This window comes from Prionailurus viverrinus, chromosome B3, assembly GCF_022837055.1.
Source record: "Prionailurus viverrinus isolate Anna chromosome B3, UM_Priviv_1.0, whole genome shotgun sequence".
NCBI lineage: Eukaryota > Metazoa > Chordata > Mammalia > Carnivora > Felidae > Prionailurus > Prionailurus viverrinus.
The window spans coordinates 43,346,037-43,366,544 of NC_062566.1; the positions used below are offsets into that span (position 1 = coordinate 43,346,037).

The 20,508-nt window shown below is 34.4% G+C and overlaps 1 protein-coding gene across 7 annotated transcripts in view; it reads left to right on the top strand.

Moving 5' to 3' along the window:
• The window catches only part of ZNF280D (zinc finger protein 280D), a 144,951-nt gene that overhangs the window by 92,201 nt on the left and 32,242 nt on the right, over positions 1-20,508 (top strand). For 6 of the 7 annotated variants that reach the window (XR_007152920.1, XR_007152921.1, XM_047862343.1 and 3 more), the window contains 3 exons: positions 897-1,015; positions 1,162-1,198; positions 20,180-20,225. Coding sequence is in view for 5 of the 7 variants with exons in the window: in XM_047862343.1 (XP_047718299.1) it covers positions 897-1,015; positions 1,162-1,198; positions 20,180-20,225 (202 nt within the window). In the remaining 2 variants the exon portion in view is untranslated. Of the gene's footprint in view, positions 1-896; positions 1,016-1,161; positions 1,199-1,816; positions 2,851-20,179; positions 20,226-20,508 lie in introns of those variants that run through there. The other variant, XM_047862344.1, reaches the window with a different exon arrangement.

A 20,508-nucleotide genomic window follows, 5' to 3' on the forward strand; every position in this document is an offset into this window, starting at 1 on the left:
AAGCTTTGCACTTTTATGGTGAATTAACTACTTTAGTTAATACAGCGTTAAATGAGAATAGTGGCAATACCTTTAACATATGGTACACAATTGATTGCAGCTACAACATGTCTGTTTTTAAAGCCTTAATGTTTCTTTTCTAATTTTTTTTTCATCACCTAAGTGAAACACTAGATTATAAACTCTTTCAGAGCACAGACTATATTTTTGGTCATCATTATAATCACAATACAGTATAATATTACAGTATGTATCAAGAAGCCTTAGTAAACATACATTAAGTGAATGAATACTGTATGCTTGCATTGCAGATGAGCAGAGGCACAAATAGATTGTGACTTATTGAAGAGACACATGTTGTTAGTACAGCCAAGGTTGGGCTATAGATCTCTTGTCACCCAGGTTTTAGCAACTGACATGAACTGTAAAAGTTTATAAAGCAGGGGTGCCTGGGTGGCTCAGTCAGTTGAGCATCCAACATTGGCTCAGGTAATGATCTCATGGTTTGTGAGTTTGAGCCCTGCATCAAACTCTGTGCTGACAGCTCAGAGCCTGGAGCCTGCTTCAGCTTCTGTGTCTCCCTCTCTCTCTGCCCCTCCCCTGCTCTCTCTCTCTCTCTCTCTCTCTCTCTCTCTCAAAAATAAACAAACATTAAAAAACATTTATAAAGCAAAAATACTTTCTGTAAATAAATAGTAGTATAACTTGAATATGGCTCTTCCATTTTCTAGAGAATCATTTCAGTTATATCAAGTTTCTATAATAAAAATGGGAGTGACAGTTATGACATAAAAAGCAAATTATAGAAAAGTAATCATTGAACTTGTATATGGATTTTTATAAAAGATGAAAACCTTTTCTTTTATACTGTTTGCCTTTTTTTTTTTTTTTTATAGGGGCATTACTCTAGTGTGCCTTAATTGTGATTTCATAGCTGATGTTTCTGGCTTAGATAATATGGCCACACACTTAAGTCAACACGAAACTCATACTTGTCAAGTTGTAATAGAGAAAGGTACGTATTTATAATTGCATTACTTTGGATTTTTGAAATTTGTCCAGTATTTTTGGTCAGCTACAATATGAGCTCTTTACTAAATCGTTATTCTCACTCATATTGCATATGCCATTTTAAATATAAAACTTTTCTTCTAATTTCAGTTTCTGTTTGTATCCCAACTTCTGAACATCTTTCTGAGTAAGTTTAATTTTTAATTCAGTGCAATTTAATTTGATGGATTTTAGCACTATTGCATTTTAAAATGTATCATTAATAGAAATGAAAAATATTAAAGTATTTTGTTTGTTTGTTTGTTTGTTTTTAAAGCTGCTTGTTGAAATAGGTTCCTGCTCTTTGGAGCTCGTGACCTGGTGCAAGACAAGTTGGAATTTCCTAAGTTCAAAGTTCTGAGATGTTTTCTTACACAAAGGCAGTTAAGCAGCCAAGTTCATGACACTAGCTCTCATTATTCAGCAATTTTCAGCTTCAAATGGGACTAGATTCTTATTCCACCTTATCTTTGTGTCAGGTTGACATATCTTAACATATGTTTTTTGTTTTGTTTTTTTCCCCAGTTGGCTCTCTCCAAAAATAACTTTTGTTGCTACGGTCATTTCTTACTTTGCTTAAAATAATTTGCGTTTTTCTCTGCTGTACTTGCCTTCAGAATAATACATTCTAAACGATATAGCTGTTTGTCTTTTTGTCTGTTTTGTCTGCTTTCTTAATTTCTTATAAGTCTTAAGCTTTTAGGCCAGATGATTGTCTTTTTCCTCATCTGTTGTCTGTCATTGTACTATTTTTCTTATTTTTCAGATGCAGAGGCAGCCCAGAGATTTCAAAAAATGTCCAGGGTACACCTGGACAGTGTCCCCCTTCGATGGACACAACTGATGCCTGTTCTCTCTTTCCAAGGAATGTGAATAATTTGACTGTGGGACCTGCTCTAGGTTGTGGTCTCAAGAAATCAGATTTTGGGGAGACTCCCTTCCTTCATGGCTGGCCTCCCATAAGGCTGATGCTGATTTAGCCAGAGATGGTTTTAAGCCCACCAAATTGAGCACAACTTCCTGCTGGGGGCTTGGCTCTTGATCTTAGGCTTGTGGGTCACTTGTGGCCAAGAAAACCCATTCAGATAAGTGCTTCAACATCCAAGTTGAAGTGTAGTCATTTTGGCTGCTACCTTTTAATCTTTATCTAGCATGAATGCAGTCCAAGGAATACAAAAGCTCTCTGGTTGTTAGGAAACCATGGTTATTTTTATGTCCTTGGAACAACAGGTCTCTAAACTTATGTTCCAAATTGCAGTTATTTTTCTATCATTTAAAATATATTACTCAGTGCTCACTTTATTATAGAGTTTTAGCAATACCAGTTCTCAGATTTTTGAATTAAAAAAAATTTAATTTTGGTAGCTTGGTTTTATGTTCTCCATATTTACAGATGTCTATTTTATGATGTCTATTTTTATATTATTTTTTTGAAAACTGTTGTTTAGTGTTTGCTTTGTTTTGTTAAGAACTCCAAGAGATTCCCTGGAATTCTCTATGGATTTCTTTATAGCTGCCTATTTATAGCTTTTTAATTTGGCTGTTGGTCAGACCATTAGACATTATTATATCCTCTGTCTTACTTTGGGATATTTATTATTAATATTATCTTAATGATTGTGAATTTTAAAGTGTAAAGAATTGGCAGAACCTCTTCTTGCAGACCTTAAAACAAGTTTTAAAGTCACATGTTTGTACGTCAAATACAAAATAGCCACTTAACCATTACTGTAGTCTCTTTGGGTAAAGGTAACATTAAAAATGATGGGGGCCAATAATGCAGTTGTTATATTTTATATATATATTTCCTCATACATATGTATATTTTAAATATTGAACATTTGTTTATTTTAGCTATATTAAATATAGATATAAACAGTTTTGATGCTATTAATTTCTTTTAATAAAAGTTGTATTGTTTAAGTGCCTCAGGAATTATTTACCAATAAAGAATTCATATGAAAGCTATAGATTTTTATCATATAAATAGGAGCATTGCTTTAATTGTTTTATGGAGGCCTTGTTATTATTTGGCCTGCAAACTGAAAGCTGTGTCTACTTAATGCATCTTGCATTTTTTCCTCCAGAACAATTGAAAGGTCACTATAGTATACCAATTTCTTGAATTTTAAAAACAAGCAAAATGCTTTTTGTGATCTTACCTGCTGTGAGGTTAGGAGCCTCTGAAAGTATGACCTCAGTTATGTTTTTTACTCTAAAATCAAAACTTCTTTAATTTTACTTTGAAAGAGATTTAAAGCCAACTTAGATGACTACTTATTATAAAATGTGCTCCTTGTAAATAATAAGAATAATAAGTTGAACCCATTAGTGTTACATTTCCAAAATAATTTGTACTGTAAATGAATGATTTTCCAAAAGCTCCCAAAGTGGCTTGTTTCGTAATAATTTGACATGGTGATATATTAGTCTTTATTTCCTTATCTGTCTCTAGAAAATTTTTGTCATTCACCCTCTTTCTACCCAATTTTTAAAAATATTTTAAAATTTTGCCCAGAAACAACAACTTCTTTCTGTTTTTAGCATAAGTTCCTTTTTGTTTGTAAATCTTTGTTTTGCTCTACCTTGGTTAAAGCTCAAAAATATGATAAACTACATTATTTTTTTAATGTTTTATTTATTTATTTTGAGAGAGTGCACACGAGCAGGGGTGGGGAAGAGAGAGACAGAGAAAGAGAATCCCAAGCAGGCTCTGGGCTGCCAGCAGAGAGCCTGATGCGGGGTAAAACTCATGAACCGTGAGATCATGACCTGAGCTGAAATCAAGAGTCAGACACTCAACCGAGTGAGCCACCCAGGTGCCCTGATAAACTACATTCTTGATAGAACAATGTAGGAGTACTGCATTGTGTTCTTTCCTAGGACTCTATCTTATAGTGTTATCCAGTTTATTTTCTTGAAGTTTAAGTTCTTAAAGTTCTATCACCTATAACTCCTTTTTTAAAAAGTTGGTTTAAATAAAACATTAAGGCAGTTGATGTAAAATTTGCTTATTATAGGCAGTGGTTGAATTTTAATTTGGTTTTAGCTTGAGTCTGATCCCTCCTTACCATCAAGTTTATTCACTTCATCAGAAATTGTCATTTCATGCATGTTTGTTTGGTGACCACTGAATAAAAAGTGAGATTGGTTCAGTTTGAGTCCATCACCATTCTTAGAAAAAATGATTCCTAAGCTACATAGACTTAGGACTCTTGCCATATTTGTGTCACATTTTGGCAAAACACCTTGCTGTTTTGGGCCTCGTTTATTTATTCAGTGGTTTCTTAAACATCTGATTTGTGCCTGGCACCATTCTAAGTGCTAGAAAAATGAACTGAAATCTCTGCCCTCCTCGAGCTCATGTTTTATTTAGTGCTGAAAGACTGACAATAAAAAGTAGATAAAACATATGGTATATTAGATTGTGGTCAATACTGGAGAGAAAAATTGAGTAGGGAAGGGGAATAAGGAGTACAGGGTTGGAGGTGGGAGGCTTCCATTTGAAAGTTGGTGGTCAGAAAAGGCCTTTGAGTCGACACTGGAGTGAAAACCTGAACTGCAAGGAGACTGGGTTGGTTGCAAATGAGTGAGGAAGAGAGAGAGAGCAGTAGGAAGCAGGGCGTGGGAGGTAATGTAGGCCATGTGTGAATTTGGCTTTTACTCTGAGATAAGAAGCTGTTTATTAAGATTTTGAATAGTGAAGTCTTTTATATCTCAGTAAAAACTACAATCAACAAAAAACCTTAAATAGAGAAGAGTGTTTATATTACTCTAGCCCCTGTCTTGAGAATAAACTCTAGAAGACCAAGGACAAATTTCAGAGGATTAGTTGGGAGGCTATTGTAATAATCTGGTAGGAGATGGCAGAGGGTTAGGCTAGGCAACTAGCAGTATGGGTGATAAGAGGTTTGATTTGGGGTATATTTTGAATTTGTTGTTGGTTTGGATGTGAAGTAAGAGAAGAGGATGACTTCATAGTTATTACTCTGAGCAACTAGAAAGATGGCATTATTGTTATTAATTGAGATGGGGAAGACTAGGAAGAATACATTTGGAAGGGAAGATGAAGACTCTGACTTGGGACATGTTTTAGTTTGAGATACCTCTTAGACATCCAAATGGAGATGCCATAGTCATTCACTTGTGTGAGGTTAGGGGAGTTTCTAGGCTGTAAGTATCATTGAACACTGTTAAATGCCATTGGAATGAATATAAGTAAAACCAGAGTAATATGAATTAATTGGTATATTATATCACTGTCAGTATCTTGATTATGATTTTGTCCTATAATTTTGTAAGATGTTATCACTGAAGAAAACTGGACAAAAGGTACATGGAATCAATATATATTATTTCTTACAATTGCATGTGAATATGCAATTGTCCCCAAATAAATATTAAATTTAAAAAGGTCATGGGACTGTAGGAGATTACTGAGGAACACAGTAGAGATAGAGAAAAGGTAAGGTCCATAGTTTGAGCTCTGTGGAATCTGACAATAAAGGGTTAGGGAGATGAAAAGGAGGAGGAGACTAAACAGTGGTGGCCAATGACATAGAAGAAAACCAGGGGAGTGGTAGTGTCCTTGGGGTCACAGTTACTCTTTTTGTAAATAGGAGTGCAGACATGTTGTAGGGTTCTGGACTTCTGTTATTCAATATTGGTTATACCTACATGCTATAATTTGTTCTTAGGAGAAGATGATTACAGAATGCCGCATATCCTTATCTCTGGTAGCAGAACCTTTTGACCTTAAAAAAAAACTAAATGTCTACATTAATCCTTAGCATGGTTAACTCTCTACATATATTCTCATAAAAGTAATTCTCTTGCATTTCTATAAAAGAAAATAACTTAAGTCATTGTTTCCCAAATGAATAGTGGAACTAGTGTGTCCAAAATTTATAAAGTATCTGGGGCGGGGGGGGGGGGGGGGGAGTTTCCATAGTCAAATAAGTTTAGGAAATGCAAGTTAAAATTATATAGATTCTTAAAAAAATTTTCTTTTAATTTTTAATGTATTTATTCTTGACAGAGAAAAAGAGAGAGCGAGCGAGTGTGTGTGTGTGAGCCTCAGAGGTCAGAGAGAGAGGGAGACAGAAGCTGAAGCAGGCTCCAGGCTCTGAGCTGTCAGCACAGAGCCCGACACGGGGCCAAACTCACGAACTGTGAGAGTGTGACCTGAGCCGAAGTCAGATGCCCAACTGACTGAGCCACCCAGGTGCCCCTAAATAGATTCTTTAATATAGGATTTTTCATGCTAGATGTGGCCCATGAGTGTCTACAAGAATATTTATTCAACCTTACTTACTAATTTCCTGACATTAATTTCCATATAATACGTATGTAGAATGCTGATTTAGAGGAATCATTCTTCAGATTCTCTGACTTGAGAAATAAATAGTTGTGTAGGGTTAACGAGGATGGACTCCTAGACATTTCATTCATTTTTATGTATTTTTCTAGACTTTATAACTTGATAGCAATGTACATTTTCATGTTTTTAGAAGTTAAATAAAATCATATCTTCCATTATGTTTATAAAATTGAAGAAATACATAACAGGGACAACCAGTTATTAGCTTATTCTGTCTCTGATTATAGCTGCAACAAATTTTTTTTTTTTTTTTGGAGGAGGAGTATGGTTACTTTTCATTTCACACTAAGAACCTTAAGAATCTCTCATTTATTTGTAGCTTCTTTTCCTTATGCTTAGTTTATCAATCTACCCACTTACCTACTTTTCTTGAGGCTATTTCCAGCCTTTTATTATCTGATTATCTGTTAAGGAGTTTCTTCCAATGTAAAGTTTTGATACTAGCTCCACATTAAACCCTCTCAGACTGCTAAGGGGACAGTAGTTAAATAACACAAGCTCTACAGTTGAGTGCCTCGTTTGGAGTTCCTACCCTGCTGTTTACTACAGTGTGTGTGACTTTGGGTGGGTTACCAGTTGTCTGTGCCCCATTCCTCATTTGTAAAAATGCAGATAACAACAGTACTTGCTTATAAGGTGTTTAGGGAATTAAATGAATCAGTTTATGCATATAGTTCTTACAAAATAATTGGTCCATAGGAAGTGCTATACAAGTGTAAAGTTATCAGTGTTACTATTGTTGTTATATTACTACTGTTCATGATTTTATTTCTGCCTGCATTTTCTTAATCTTCATTAGGATTACTATTTTCAACCTAAGCTTCCCATACCATTTTCACAGATCAGTTTTGTTAACTTTCTTTTCCTAACCCAGTATATATATATTTTTTAGAGTTATTGTTGAAGCAAATAGTCATGCCATTAGATTTTTGGTATCTGATGCTCACCAAACTGCTGTTTGAGAATGTCTGTGAATGCTCCTAGGTTCCCTTTAGTCATAATTGTATTTTATAAATAGTAAGAATAGTCTTTTCACCTAATTATCCTGCCTTATGCTGATTGCACTGTGGTTCATCTCATATTTTCAGTCCATCTCTCTGATTTTGAGATCCTTCAGCAGCCTCACTCTAATCATTTTGGTATTTGACTACCTGAGTTTGCTCTCATCTCCAAACTTGGAGAAGCTACTGTGCATCTCCTTTCCTTTGTCATTTATTGAAATGTAGGAACCTATTGTTTGGAATCCTCCACATGGAAAAATATCTGTCTCCATCCCACTGTGAAGTATGGTATTGTGAAAGGAGTGCAGCTGTGAAATAAGGCAGCCCTAGGCTTAAGTGCTAGTTGTGTATCTAACCAGCTCGTTGAGCCCCAGCTTCCTCATCAGTGAAAGGTCTGTGAGAATTCCTTACAGAGTTGTTAGAAAAAGACATAATGTATGAAAATTAAATTATTTAAGTTATTAACTTAAATAATTGAAATTATTAACTTCAATAATTAAAATTATTTAGCATTGGCCTGACAAAAAGTAGTTAATAAATGCATGTTGTTGCCATTGCTGTTCCAGCTCCTGCTGTTACTACTGCTGCTGCTGTTAAGGCTCTTCCTGTTACTGCTCCAGCTGCTCCTGCTATTTCTGCTGTTAATACTGTAATTACTGCTACTGCTGATGACAGGAGACCCTGGAAACCACCTGTCAGTGGCATCTTCTTATCATTGAGAGTTTTAGTGCAATCGATTTGCACTGTAGTTATTCGTAATTTCGGCTTGTAGTTCAAAGGTCTTGCAGTACCTTCCTCCAAACTGCTGGGTGGATGGCATCTTATTGAAGTGCTTCAGTTGCATCTGATATAATTCTTTAATGTCAGATTGAGTATAGTTCTTACTTTTCTTGTCTAGAGACTATGAAACAACACCCTTGTTGAAAACTCGTACATAGGGGCACCTGGGTGGCTCAGTCGGTTAGCATTTGACTTCAGCTCAGGTCATGATCTCACAGTCCGTGAGTTTGAGCCCCGCGTTGGGCTCTGTGATGACAGCTCAGAGCCTGGAGCCTGTTTCAGATTCTGTGTCTCCCTCTCTCTCTTTTCCTCCCCTACTCATGCTCTGTCTCTCTCTGTCTCAAAAATAAATTTAAAAAAATAAAAAAAGAAAACTAGTACATAATTCTCTCTGTTGAGGAGAAAACATTCCCTTTGAGCGTATAGAATCCCCCTTTAAAAGAAAACTTTTAAAATTATTAGTAGGCATTCATTTCCTGGCTACTTATTCGATATTACTAGATTTATGGATATGTATAACTGTGCCAGGTAGTAGTAGTAAAGTTGCTGTTCCTTTTGTAGACCTTTGAAATGATTTTTTTAAAAACTTTACAATGTTAGGGTGTAATTCAATCATGGAATTGTACTTTTCTATTTGTTTTTCCCTTATTTTCATTTTCTTCTTCCTCTGTCTTCTCCAGTATACTATCTGGGTGAATTAATTATAACATAGAATAGAAGTAAATTTTCAGGTTTTTTGCAAGGTTAATTTTCTTGACAAGTTCAGGTTAGAAAGATATTCCCCTCTAACACATCTTGAGAGTATGAGTCCATAGTAAATCCACAAAACCTCAAACTTAGAAAACTAGGCTACTTAACCAGTTGTCTACTTTATTGATTGAATCAAATGCACTAAAAGCCACTGTTTAAAGTGATTTTAGAAGTTGATTTGGTTGTCTCAGTTACCTTTAAGTTTGTTTTAATCAAAGTACAGTAAACACCGGAGTTGAAGACTCCTCTCTCTTATTAACTTTATGTTCAAGTTACTCACTTCAGTTTCATTTGTGAAATAAATTTAAAAATAATCTTTATACTATTGTTTAGAAGATTGCAGGAGTGTAAAATATTTTACAAATAAAAATTTGTATTATGTTTTATTAAATACTCCTAATTTAAAAGAGTACTAGGAAGAAATGAAAACAGAAAACTTACTTTCCTTAAAACTGAGTTCCTCTGTCTTATTTCAGAATGGCTACTGTGTTTTATTCTTAACACCAATTGTAACTGCATGGCTCTTTAATAGTATGATGTAAATAAATAACCCTCCCATATATTCCTTGACCCAAGCATTGATTTCTTGCCTTCTGTGTGCAAGACACTGTATCAAGTGCTGGATATGGAAACATGAATAAGGCATAGTTCATGCCATCAGAGTAATTACAGAATAAGCCAATCAGAATTGTAGACACTGAGTCCACATCTTCACAGGGCCACATAGTAAACTGATTTCATAACCAGTTAAACCAGTAATACCATGTATATATTACATTATGTGATTTTTGTGAAATACTATACCAACTGAGAATCTGGACTTGTTCCCAAAGAGAAATATCACTATTATACCACTCTAAACAATACCAGTAACTCATTAATTATCCTTCATAAATGTAAGCCACAAGTAAGCTCTTTTAGAAACAGAATGGCACCCTTTTAAAGTAAGCTTTATGTTTAGGAATACTATCTTTCTTTAATGTTTACTTCTGGGGCGCCTGGGTGGCTCAATCCGTTAAACGTCCAATTTCAGCTCAGGTCATGATCTGACAATCTGTGGGTTCGAGCCCCACATCGGGCTCTGTGCATACAGCTCAGAGCCTGGAGCCTGCTTCAGATTCTGTGTCTCCCTCTCTCTCTGCCCCTCTCCTGCTCATGCTCTGTCTCTCTCTGTCTCAAAAATAAATGAAAACATTTAAAAAATTTTTAAAAAATAAGTAAAAATGTTTACTTCCATTGAATACTGTGACCATTGAAGAGTATGTAAGAAATCATTCCACTATTTTCTTGTGAAATTCTGAAATTATTTGGAGAAATTATTTGTTGTGAACACATTCTCTAAGTTAGAGAATCTTAAGTATTCAAAATGGTCAGTGTCTTCACTTCATATATTTGATTTAGTGGGAAAAAGGCAAACTGATCTCATTTATGAGGTATATGGAATTTATTTTGGGCTTATTTCCTTCTCTAAACTAAAAAAGTATTTTTTAAGTTTATTTATTTTGAGAGAGAGGGAGAAAGTATGAGTGGGGAAGGGACAAAGAGAGAGGGAGAGCGAGAATCCAATTGGGCTCCACAGTCAGTGAAGAAAGAGCCCGATGTGGGGCTGCATCCTACAAATTGTGAGATCATGACCTGAGCCGAAATCAAGAGTCAGACGCTTCACCAACTGAGCCACCCAGGGTCCCCTAATTTTTTTTTTTAATTTGAGTATAGTTGACACACAGTAATCCACTAGTTTCAGGTTACAGCATATGGTAATTCAACTTCTCTATAAATGCTACGCTCACCACAAGTGTAGCTACCATCTGTCACCATACAACACTATTGTAATATCATTGACTATATTCTCTATGCTGTACCTTTTATTCCCATGACTTATTCCATAACTGGAAGCCAGGATCTCCACTCCCCTTCCCACATTTTTCCCATTCCCTACCACATTCACCTCCAGCAACTATCAGTTTGTTCTCTCTATAGGTCTCTTTATGCTTTTTGCTTGTTTATTCATTTGTTTTGTTTTTTAGATTCCACATATGAGTGAAATCATACAGTATTTGTCTTTTTGTATCTGACTTATTTCACTTAGTGTAATGCCCTTTAGGTCTATCCATGTTGTTATAAATGGTAAAATTTCATCCTTCTTTGTGGCTGTATAATACTGCAGTGTGCGTACACATATATATATACATATACACACACATGTATGTACATATATGTACAAGTTATATATATATGTACATATATAACTTCTTCATTATACACTTATATATTGATAGATATTTGGTTTGCTTCCATATAAATTTATGCCACAATGAACAAAGGGGTGCATATAGCTTTTAGAACTTATGTTTTCCTTTTCTTTGGGTAAATACCCAGTAGTGGAATTATTGGGTCATGTGATAATTCTATTTTTAATGTTTTGAGGAACCTACATACTGTTTTCCACAGTGGCCATGCTATTAACATTCTCACCAACAGTACACAAGGGTCCCTTTTTTTTGTACATCCTCACCTTGTTCTTTCTTGTCTTTTTGATTTTAGCCATTATGACAGGATTTAAAGTGATCTTTCACTGTGTTGTTTTAATTTTAGTTAAAATACTTCAATATTGGTTTCAGGAGTAGAATTTAGTGATTCATCATTTACATACAACGCCCAGTGCGCATCACAAATGCCCTCCTTAATACCCATCATCCATCTATCCCATCTCCCACCTATCTCTCTCCATCAACTCTCAGTTTGTTCTGTATCATTAAGAGTCTCTTGTGGTGTGTTTCCCTCTCTCCTCCCCCCCCCCAATATATTCACCTATTTTGTTTCTTAAATTCTACATGAGTTAAATCATATGGTATTTGTCTTTCTCTAATTGACTTATTTCACTCAGCATAATACACTCTAGCTCTATCTATCTTGCAAATGGCAAGATTTCATTGTGGTTTTGATTTGCATTGCCCTGATGATGAATGATGTTGAGCATCTTTTTATGTGACTGTTGGGCATCAGTATGTCTGCTTTGGAAAAATATCTATTCAGGTCGTCTGCCCATTTTTTAATTGAAATGTTTGTGTTGAGTTGTGTAACTTCCTTATATATTTTGGATATTAGCCTTTTGTCAGATATATTATTTGTAAATATTTTTTCTCAATCAGTATATTGTCTTTATTGTTTTGTTGATGGTTTCCTTCACTGTGGAAAAGCTTTTTTTTTTAAGTTTATTTATTTTGAGAGGGAGAGTGCACGCATGAACTTAGAAGGGGCAGAGGGAGAGGGAGAAAGAGAATCTCAAGCAGGCTCTGTACTGTCTTGAGATCCTGATGTGGGGCTTGATCTCATCAACTGTGAGATCATGACCTGAGCTGAAGTCAGGAGTTGGCCACTTAAGTGAATGAGCCACCAGGTGCCCCAAAAGCATTTTTTTTATTTCAAGTTTTTATTTAAATTTTAATTAGTTAACATATATGGTAAAATTGGTTTCAGGTGTAGAATTTTAGTGATTTCATCACTTACACATAACACCCAGTGCTCATCCCAACAAGTGCCCTCCTTAATACCCATCACCCAATTAGCCCATCTCCGCCCACCTCCATCCATCAACCCTCAGTTTGTTCTCTATAGTTAAGTCTCTAATGGTTTGCTTCCCTCTCTCTGTTGTTTTTTTTCTCCCTTCCCCTATGTTCATCTCTTTTGTTTCTTAAGTTCCATATGAGTGAAATCATACGGTATCTGTCTTTCTCTGACTTATTTCACTTAGCATAATACACTCTAGCTCCATCCACATCATTGCAAATGGCAAGATTTTGAGGGCTAAGTAATATTCCATATATATATATATATATATATATATATGTATTTACATAAATATGTATATCAAAATACGGTATACACACACACACACACACACACACACACCTTCTTTATTCATTAGTCGATGGACTTTTGGGCTCTTTTATAATTTGGTTATTGCTGATAATGCTGCTATAAACATCAGGGTGCATGTGCCCCTTCAAATCTGTATTTTGGTATCCTTTGGGTAAATACCTAGTAGTGCAGTTGCTGGACAGTAGGACAGTTCTATTTTTAACTTTTTGAGGAAACTCCATGCTGTTTTCCAGATGGTTGTACCAGTTTGCATTCCCACTAACATTGTAAGAAGGTTCTCCTTTCCACATCGTCGCCAACATCTGTTGTTTCTCATGTTGTTAATTTCAGCCATGCTGACATGTGTGAGGTGGTATCTCATTGTGGTTTTGACTTCTATTTCCCTGATAGTGAGTGATGTTGAGCATCTTTTCATGTGTCTGTTAGCCATCTGGAAGTCTTCTTTGGAAAAATGTCTATATCTTCCCATTTCTTAAGTGCATTCTTTATTTTTTGGTTGTGAGTTTGATTCTTTATGGATTTTGGATACTAACCCTTTATCAGGTATGTCATTTGCAAATATCTTCTGCTATTCCATAGGTTGTCTTTTAGTTTTGTTGATTGTTTCTGTTGCTGTGCAGAAGCTTTTTATCTTTATGAAGTCCCAGTAGTTTATTTTTGTTTTTGTTTTGCTTGCCTCCAGAGATGTGTCTAGTAAGGGGTTGCTATGGCCGAGGTCATAGAGTTTGCTGCCTATGTTTTCCTCTAGGATTTTGATTGTTTCCTGTCTCATATTTAGGTCTTTCATCATTTTTAATTTATTTTTGTGTATGGTGTGCAAAAGCTTTTTATTTTAATATAGTCCCAGTTGTTTATTTTTGCTTTTGTTTCCCTTGCCAAGGGAGACGTATCCAGAAAAACATTGTAACAGCCGATGTCAGAGATACTACTCTCTGTGTTCTCATACGAGTTTTGTATGGTTTTGGGTCTCACGGTTAGGTCTTTAATCCATTTTGAGTTTATTTTTGTGTATGGTGTAAGAAAATGGTCCAGTTTCATTCTTTTGCATGTAGCTGTCCAGTTTTCCCACCACCATTTATTGAAGAGGCTGTCTTTTCCCCATTGTATAGTTTTGCCAGTGTTCACTGTCATAGGTTAATTGACCATATAAGCAAGGGTTTATTTCTAGTCTGCCTTTTCTGATCCATTGATTTATGTGTGTTGTGCCAGTACCATACCATTTTGATTACTACAACCTTGTAGTATATCTTGCAATTGGGAATTCTGATACCTCCAGTTTTGTTCTTCTTTCTCAAGATTGCTTTGATTTTTCAGGGTCTTTTGTGGTTACCTTCTCTAAACTGTTGAAATATAACTGGGTTTGGAGATAATGGGGGCTCATGCCCTTGGATTTCTCTCCCCTACCATGGACATTAATATGTCAAACCAAATCTTGAGCAATTCTAAAATGGTTTCTCCTTTTCAAAGTGGGTACAATATATTTGCCCCTACTATGTAATTACCAGTCAGTAGGTAGGAGCTATGTGTCAAAATATGGTGGTTTCTGGCAGTTTGGACCTCTATTTTTGATACCCGGTAAGCAGAGAAGGATGGGAGAATCAGTGAAATGAAAAGATAAATGAAACTTTAGTGTAGTCCTTCATTTAGGACAAACTGTACCAGCTTCTGCCAGTGATTCTAAGGTTACTAGTTTTTTCAGTCTTCTGGTCCTGATGGTGCTTGTTTATTATAAATTAAATATTCCAGAATTAATTCAATATTGCCAACAAAATGACAAAATAGAGCCCTAGTCTGGCATCAGAATCTTCTGCCTTCACTAATGGTCTTATTATTATTAATTTTTTTGCTTCACACTTTCACAAAAAATTTTGTTTCTTTTGATTCCTGTCTCTTGTTAATTCTTTCTTCTATCCATACAGAGTGGTTTTTTACTCTTATCTTGCCTAACGTTAGATCATACCTAAGTGTTTAGAAGTGGATAGATAATTTCATATGATAGCAAATAAGGCTGGTCCTAACAGGAGTATACCAGCAATCAAAATAAATATCTAATGTATTGTGTTTAAGAGTTGGGGGAAGTATGGCAGGGAAATCTCAAAATATGAAGGATATTTAAGTGGTAAAAGGCTTTACGAGCCTGTGTGGTACATCAAATAAATTCTGGACAGTAAGGTTGACTCCCAACTCTACCCATGTCATTAATAATAACTAACATTTATTGAGCACTTGTAATGTGCCAGACACTCTTCTTTTTTGTATTTATTGACTCATTTAATTCTCACAAATTAATGAGATGTGTGCCAATTTTATGGATAATTTTATGGGTAAGACAGTTGAGGTACAGATACATAATTTGCTCAAGGTCACATAGCTTTCAAGTAGAGAGACTCCATTTAAATTATGGCAGTCTGTCTTCAGAGACCAAAGTAATAAGCACTGTACGCTATTACTTCTCTGGTTGTACTTGTGGTTACACATGTAATTCCTGCTTTGTTTCTGATTGGCTGTGGAGCTACATGGGACTGAGCTTCAGTGTGTTTTCACAGGAGGGTAGGCAGCAACTGACACACTTGCAGCATTGATGTACTGTAGGCAATAGGACATTTCAGCAAACAATGGCCATAAATTGGTCTATTAGTAAGATTAATTTGGCAATGATACTCAGCATATTTAAGAGTGGAAAACATCCAGAGGCAGAGAGATCAGTTAAGCTTTTTCACTTTTCTTGGAATGATTATAAGGGAGCCTGATTCACAGGAAAGGAATTGGCTGTGAAGCAATGCAGTGGAAATTTGAAGTAGAGCCACCACTTTTAATCCCGGTTCTATTGCTTAATAGACTTATTTAGCATTTTTGGGCTTCAGATTTTTCTCGTCTATAAGACAGGGACAGTTGTACAATCTCTTAGGGCTCAAGTCTAATTCTAATACACTGTGATATTTCTGAATTGAATTGTTGATTGATTGAAATAAACTAATAAAAATGGGGGTGGGGTAAAGCTCTGGATGATGACTCTGAGGTTATCTGTTTGGAAGTGATGGTTGGAATTTTTCTTCAAGGATGAAATAAATAACCCTGAGCAGTTCTGAGTGGTAAATATTTCCATCTGAATGTTTTGCAGGCATCACAAGTTCATTTTCCCCCCACAGTATATGTTGTTTCTCCTCCTGAATTTCCTTTCTTGGTTAATAGTATTACCATTCTCTTGCCACTTGAGGCAGACATATAGGTGGTCCTATTTACTCTACTCATTTATCTTTATCAAGTTGGTACTTATATTCTGTTGGTTTTTATTTTGATTGTTGTCTCCCTAAACCTTCCTCTTCTTTATTGACACTACTGCTTTACTTGAAACAGGCATTAACTGTCTCTTCTCTGGACTTCCTGGGTGGAACCTATCCTCTCCTAATACTACCCTTTCTCTTTCTTTCTTAAAATTTTTATTTATTTTAATAGTAAAGGAGAAAGTAGAGGAGGGGGTATTTATTTTGAGAGGGGGGCAGGGAGAATCCCAAGCAGGCTCTCCACTCAGCATGGAGACCCACCCACATGGGGCTTGAGCTCACGACCACGAGATCATGACCTGAGCCAAAATCAATAGTCAGACACTCTTCTGAGCCATCCAGGCATCCCTACCCTTTGCATTTCTGATGCACAAATTTAATCATACTTTCCTGTTCGCCTGAAAATAAAGTTCTTAACATAAGCACTCTACCCAGGCAATCAACATCTTCCCTGAAGTTGTCCTTGCTAGTTCTTCAGTTGTGTTTTTGACCCCTCTCCTTTGTTCCCTACATTTCAGGCTTATGAGACCACTCAGGTTCTTGTATCATTGTCTTGTTTCATACTTCTTTTCTTTTGCATTGCCTTGAATCCCTTTCTCCTTCCTGCTTTGCTAACCCTTGCTCTTGCTGCAAAACCAGGTTTACTGTAGTATATTCATTGCTTCCTTGCATGTTCCCCTTCATAGTGGCTCAGTCCTTTGTACAGTCATTCCGTTATATAGATGTCTCTTTTTCAACAGTATATAAGCATTTGCTTCTATATGTTTCCTTTATGGTGATGGTGAATTCCTTGATAGGAGGGACTGTGTCTTTGGACTGGAACTCTTAGCACAGTACCTGATGCATGTGCAACCTAGTAAATGTTTAGCTCAGTTACCCTTTCTGCATATCTATTAACATCTCCCACAACATATGATCAGAAATGGTAGACTAGATGTTTTACTACAATTTATTAGTCTGGTGATTACTATCTTAAATCCAATCATGAGTGTCTAAGTGGAAGATCTTAAGAACTGATTGATTTTACTATTGGCTTTTACAACTTTTTAGCTTTTTTCATATGCTTACAAATATTCTGAAATTGAAGATTACATTTTAAAACTCAGCATTGAAATTTGGGGCTTTTAAATGTGATTAGAAGGAAAGAATGTAGCCTGGCTGAAATGAATCTGAACATTTTTCCCTTTATAGCTCTTCCCTTTAACCCGTGGTTATGTATATAGTATGAATGAAACCTGCAAAGAACACACTAATGTAATTGACCTGAAATATTTATTTTACATGTAGCCTTGGATTAGTTATGTGACCTGCAGAAAAATGCAAGAAGTGACATTTAGTTTACTTTAACCTTTAGAGAGAAAGGATTGTCCTTTATCAGAAAGATCTGTTTCAGCAAGTTCACATACAGAGGAAAAGTAACTTATTTGCAATCTTGATTTCTAATCATTGTTGAAATTGATCACCAGTCTTTCTGTTCTCTTTACACTGAAATCTTAGTGTTTGTTTTAAATGCTGTACTACATTTTTCTATAAAAAGTTATTGCAACATTCCCAGGTGAAAAGTGTAATTAACTTAAATAGCAGGTCTTTAGCTCAGAACTTTGAGCTTAGCAAATTTCACTGTCTTCTGCCAAGCAATTGAATATCTCAAATGATGACTATTTCAGCAGGTATCTTTAATGAATAAGAATTACAGGTAAGAACATTTTTTTTCTTTTCCAATAAATGTTAATGAGTTGCATTAAAATTTGTTAATCTTTTTTTAATTTGTTAATCTTAAAGTATGCTTTTGTAATTATAAAAATGTAGTGTACATTTTAGTGATGAATTTGTAACTCTGAAATTTTTTATAGTGTGCTTTTCTAATTTTTTAAATATTTTCTTAAGTATTTTGCTGGTTATTATAATTCTGTTCCATAAACAGAATATCAGTATAGTTAAAATAAGATTGGGATCATAGACCTCTTACTGCTAATTATTTCAATAACTTACTTTGTTCTCATTTACTAGTTTCTTAGCCAGTAAAATGAAGCATAATAAAAACCTCTGTCACTAACCTACCTTCCAGAGATAGTAGGAGGACCCAGTTTCCCCAAATGAAATGTCAGCAATAATAGTAACACATACTTATTGGCTTTCATTTTAATTGTTGCATAAAATCCGTTCATTAGAACAGCCATATGTGAAAATGATAAGCATAGTAAAGTTTCTTTTGTAAGAATGTAAGGTTGATCTTTGATAATATTTCAGTAATAAGCTGAGAAGGAAAATTTTTTTATAAAATATGTTTAAACTACTTTGTGAGTAGTTTGTTGCACGGCTTTTCAAACTGAGTTTAAAATATTAACTGCTTAGAAATAAAAATCAGTTGTAATATACAAATTTATTTTAAAGATTTTTAAAATTTATTTATTTTTGAGAGAGTATATGCACATGAGTGTGCTAAAGGGGGAGGGGCAGAGGGAAAAAGAGAGAATCCCAAGCAACGTGGACTCACTCTAATGAATGGTGTGATTATGACCTGAGCCAAAATTGAGAGTCAGACACTTAACCAACTGAGCCACCCAGGCATTCCTATTCAAATTTACTTTAAAATTTCATTAGTCCAATGTTTACTTTTTGTTTCTTCAGACTAAGGTCTCATATTTTCTTACTATTTTGTAGATATTATTCTTAAGACTAGCATTTTCCTGTATAAATCATTAAAGCAATGAAGTTAGACTAAACACTTGAAATTTCATCTGTATGAATATTGTTTTTCACAGTTAAACACTTTCGAGAATTACAAAATCTTTGACTCCCAAAATGATTGACATTTATGCATTTTGTCAATATTTCTGCAAGTTTTATTTGCTTAAATTTGTTTAGTAAATTAGTTATAAATTATTGTAATACACTACTAACAGAGTAAAAGAACAAAAAAAACATGCTCAATTTCCAATGGTTTGCAATCTCATGTAATAATTAAAATATAGATAAGTAATTTTACACAAATTATTGTTAATATCTAGTAAATTATTAGCCTTTATCAACCCACTTTTTTCAGTTTGACTACAGAGAATGGAGAAAGAAAAGGATGTATGTACACCAGCTGTATTTCATTAACCATGAGAGTAGCTTTTAGGATATTTGACATTTCTATCCTATTATATGTCTTCATTTGTGTACATGAAATTTAAGTCAGTATAACTGTTGCTTATGTTAAATGTATTAACCTTTTAGGTATAACTGTAAGCCTTCATAAAATAATGAATTCACCTTACTATGTATTAATGGCATTTTAGATCAGGTAGGCACTCAACTTATATGGTTTATAATTGAGTTTAATATATAATATCAGCAAATAATATTGAGTTATCAGCAGTTTGTAAAAGATCTTTTGGGAAAGCTAGCTTTTATATTAAATTATTTAAAAAGATTTTATAGATGGTATATGCCTTTCTGAATGTTGTAATAAGTTACAATTAGTTTTTTATTTCTAGAAGCCAAGTTTAAAAATTTATAGTTACTATTTGAGCTATGCTTATGAAGGCTCTTAAGAGACTATATCCTTCAGAATTCTAAATTATTTCTGTGAGTTTGCCACTTTAATTATAATAGATATCAAAATAGCATTACATTGAATTTCATAATAGATAAAATTTCTTTCTCTTTTCTCCCTTTTTAAGCCCTATAATAGTAAATACTCATGCATATTTATATATGAGGCATAAAACGTGCTTTCATTTTTTAAATGAAAAGTAATTCCTTTTTTGAAATTGTTTTACTAATGTATTATGTCCTTTATTTATAATTGTATTTAACATAGAGAAAATTTCATAAGTGCTCTTAACTTTAGAAAAGAAGGAAATACATGTCTGTATTAATTTATTTAGCACATTTATTGAATCTGTTTATTTTGTGCATTTTATTTTTCCCTTAAAACATTTATAGAAGTCATTTACAAATCTAGTTTAGATTTACATTTTAATTATTTTAAACATGCAAAAAAGAACTGTCTCATATTTTTCCATTGTAAATATAAAATATTCAATACTTATTTTGTTTTCAAGATTAAAAAATGAAGCTCCCACTAAGGAACAAGAACCTGTGTCTGAGGTAAATTTTGTTTTATTTGTATTTTAAAGGTTTATACATTTGAAAGTATTATTGGTTTAATTTTTCAGACATTTCAATTCATTGTGTGTACATCAGTAATTATTGGCATATGGCATATTATCAGGGAAAAAAATTTGAGATTTGTTTTTTGTTTGTCTTTAGATAATAAAAATATGTAACTCTAATAAGGTGTTTTTGTTTTTACAAAGGCATCACATATTTCACTTGCCTGTTGTTTAGTTCAACTAGTGAGTTAATGGAGATAAATTTATGATATAAAAAT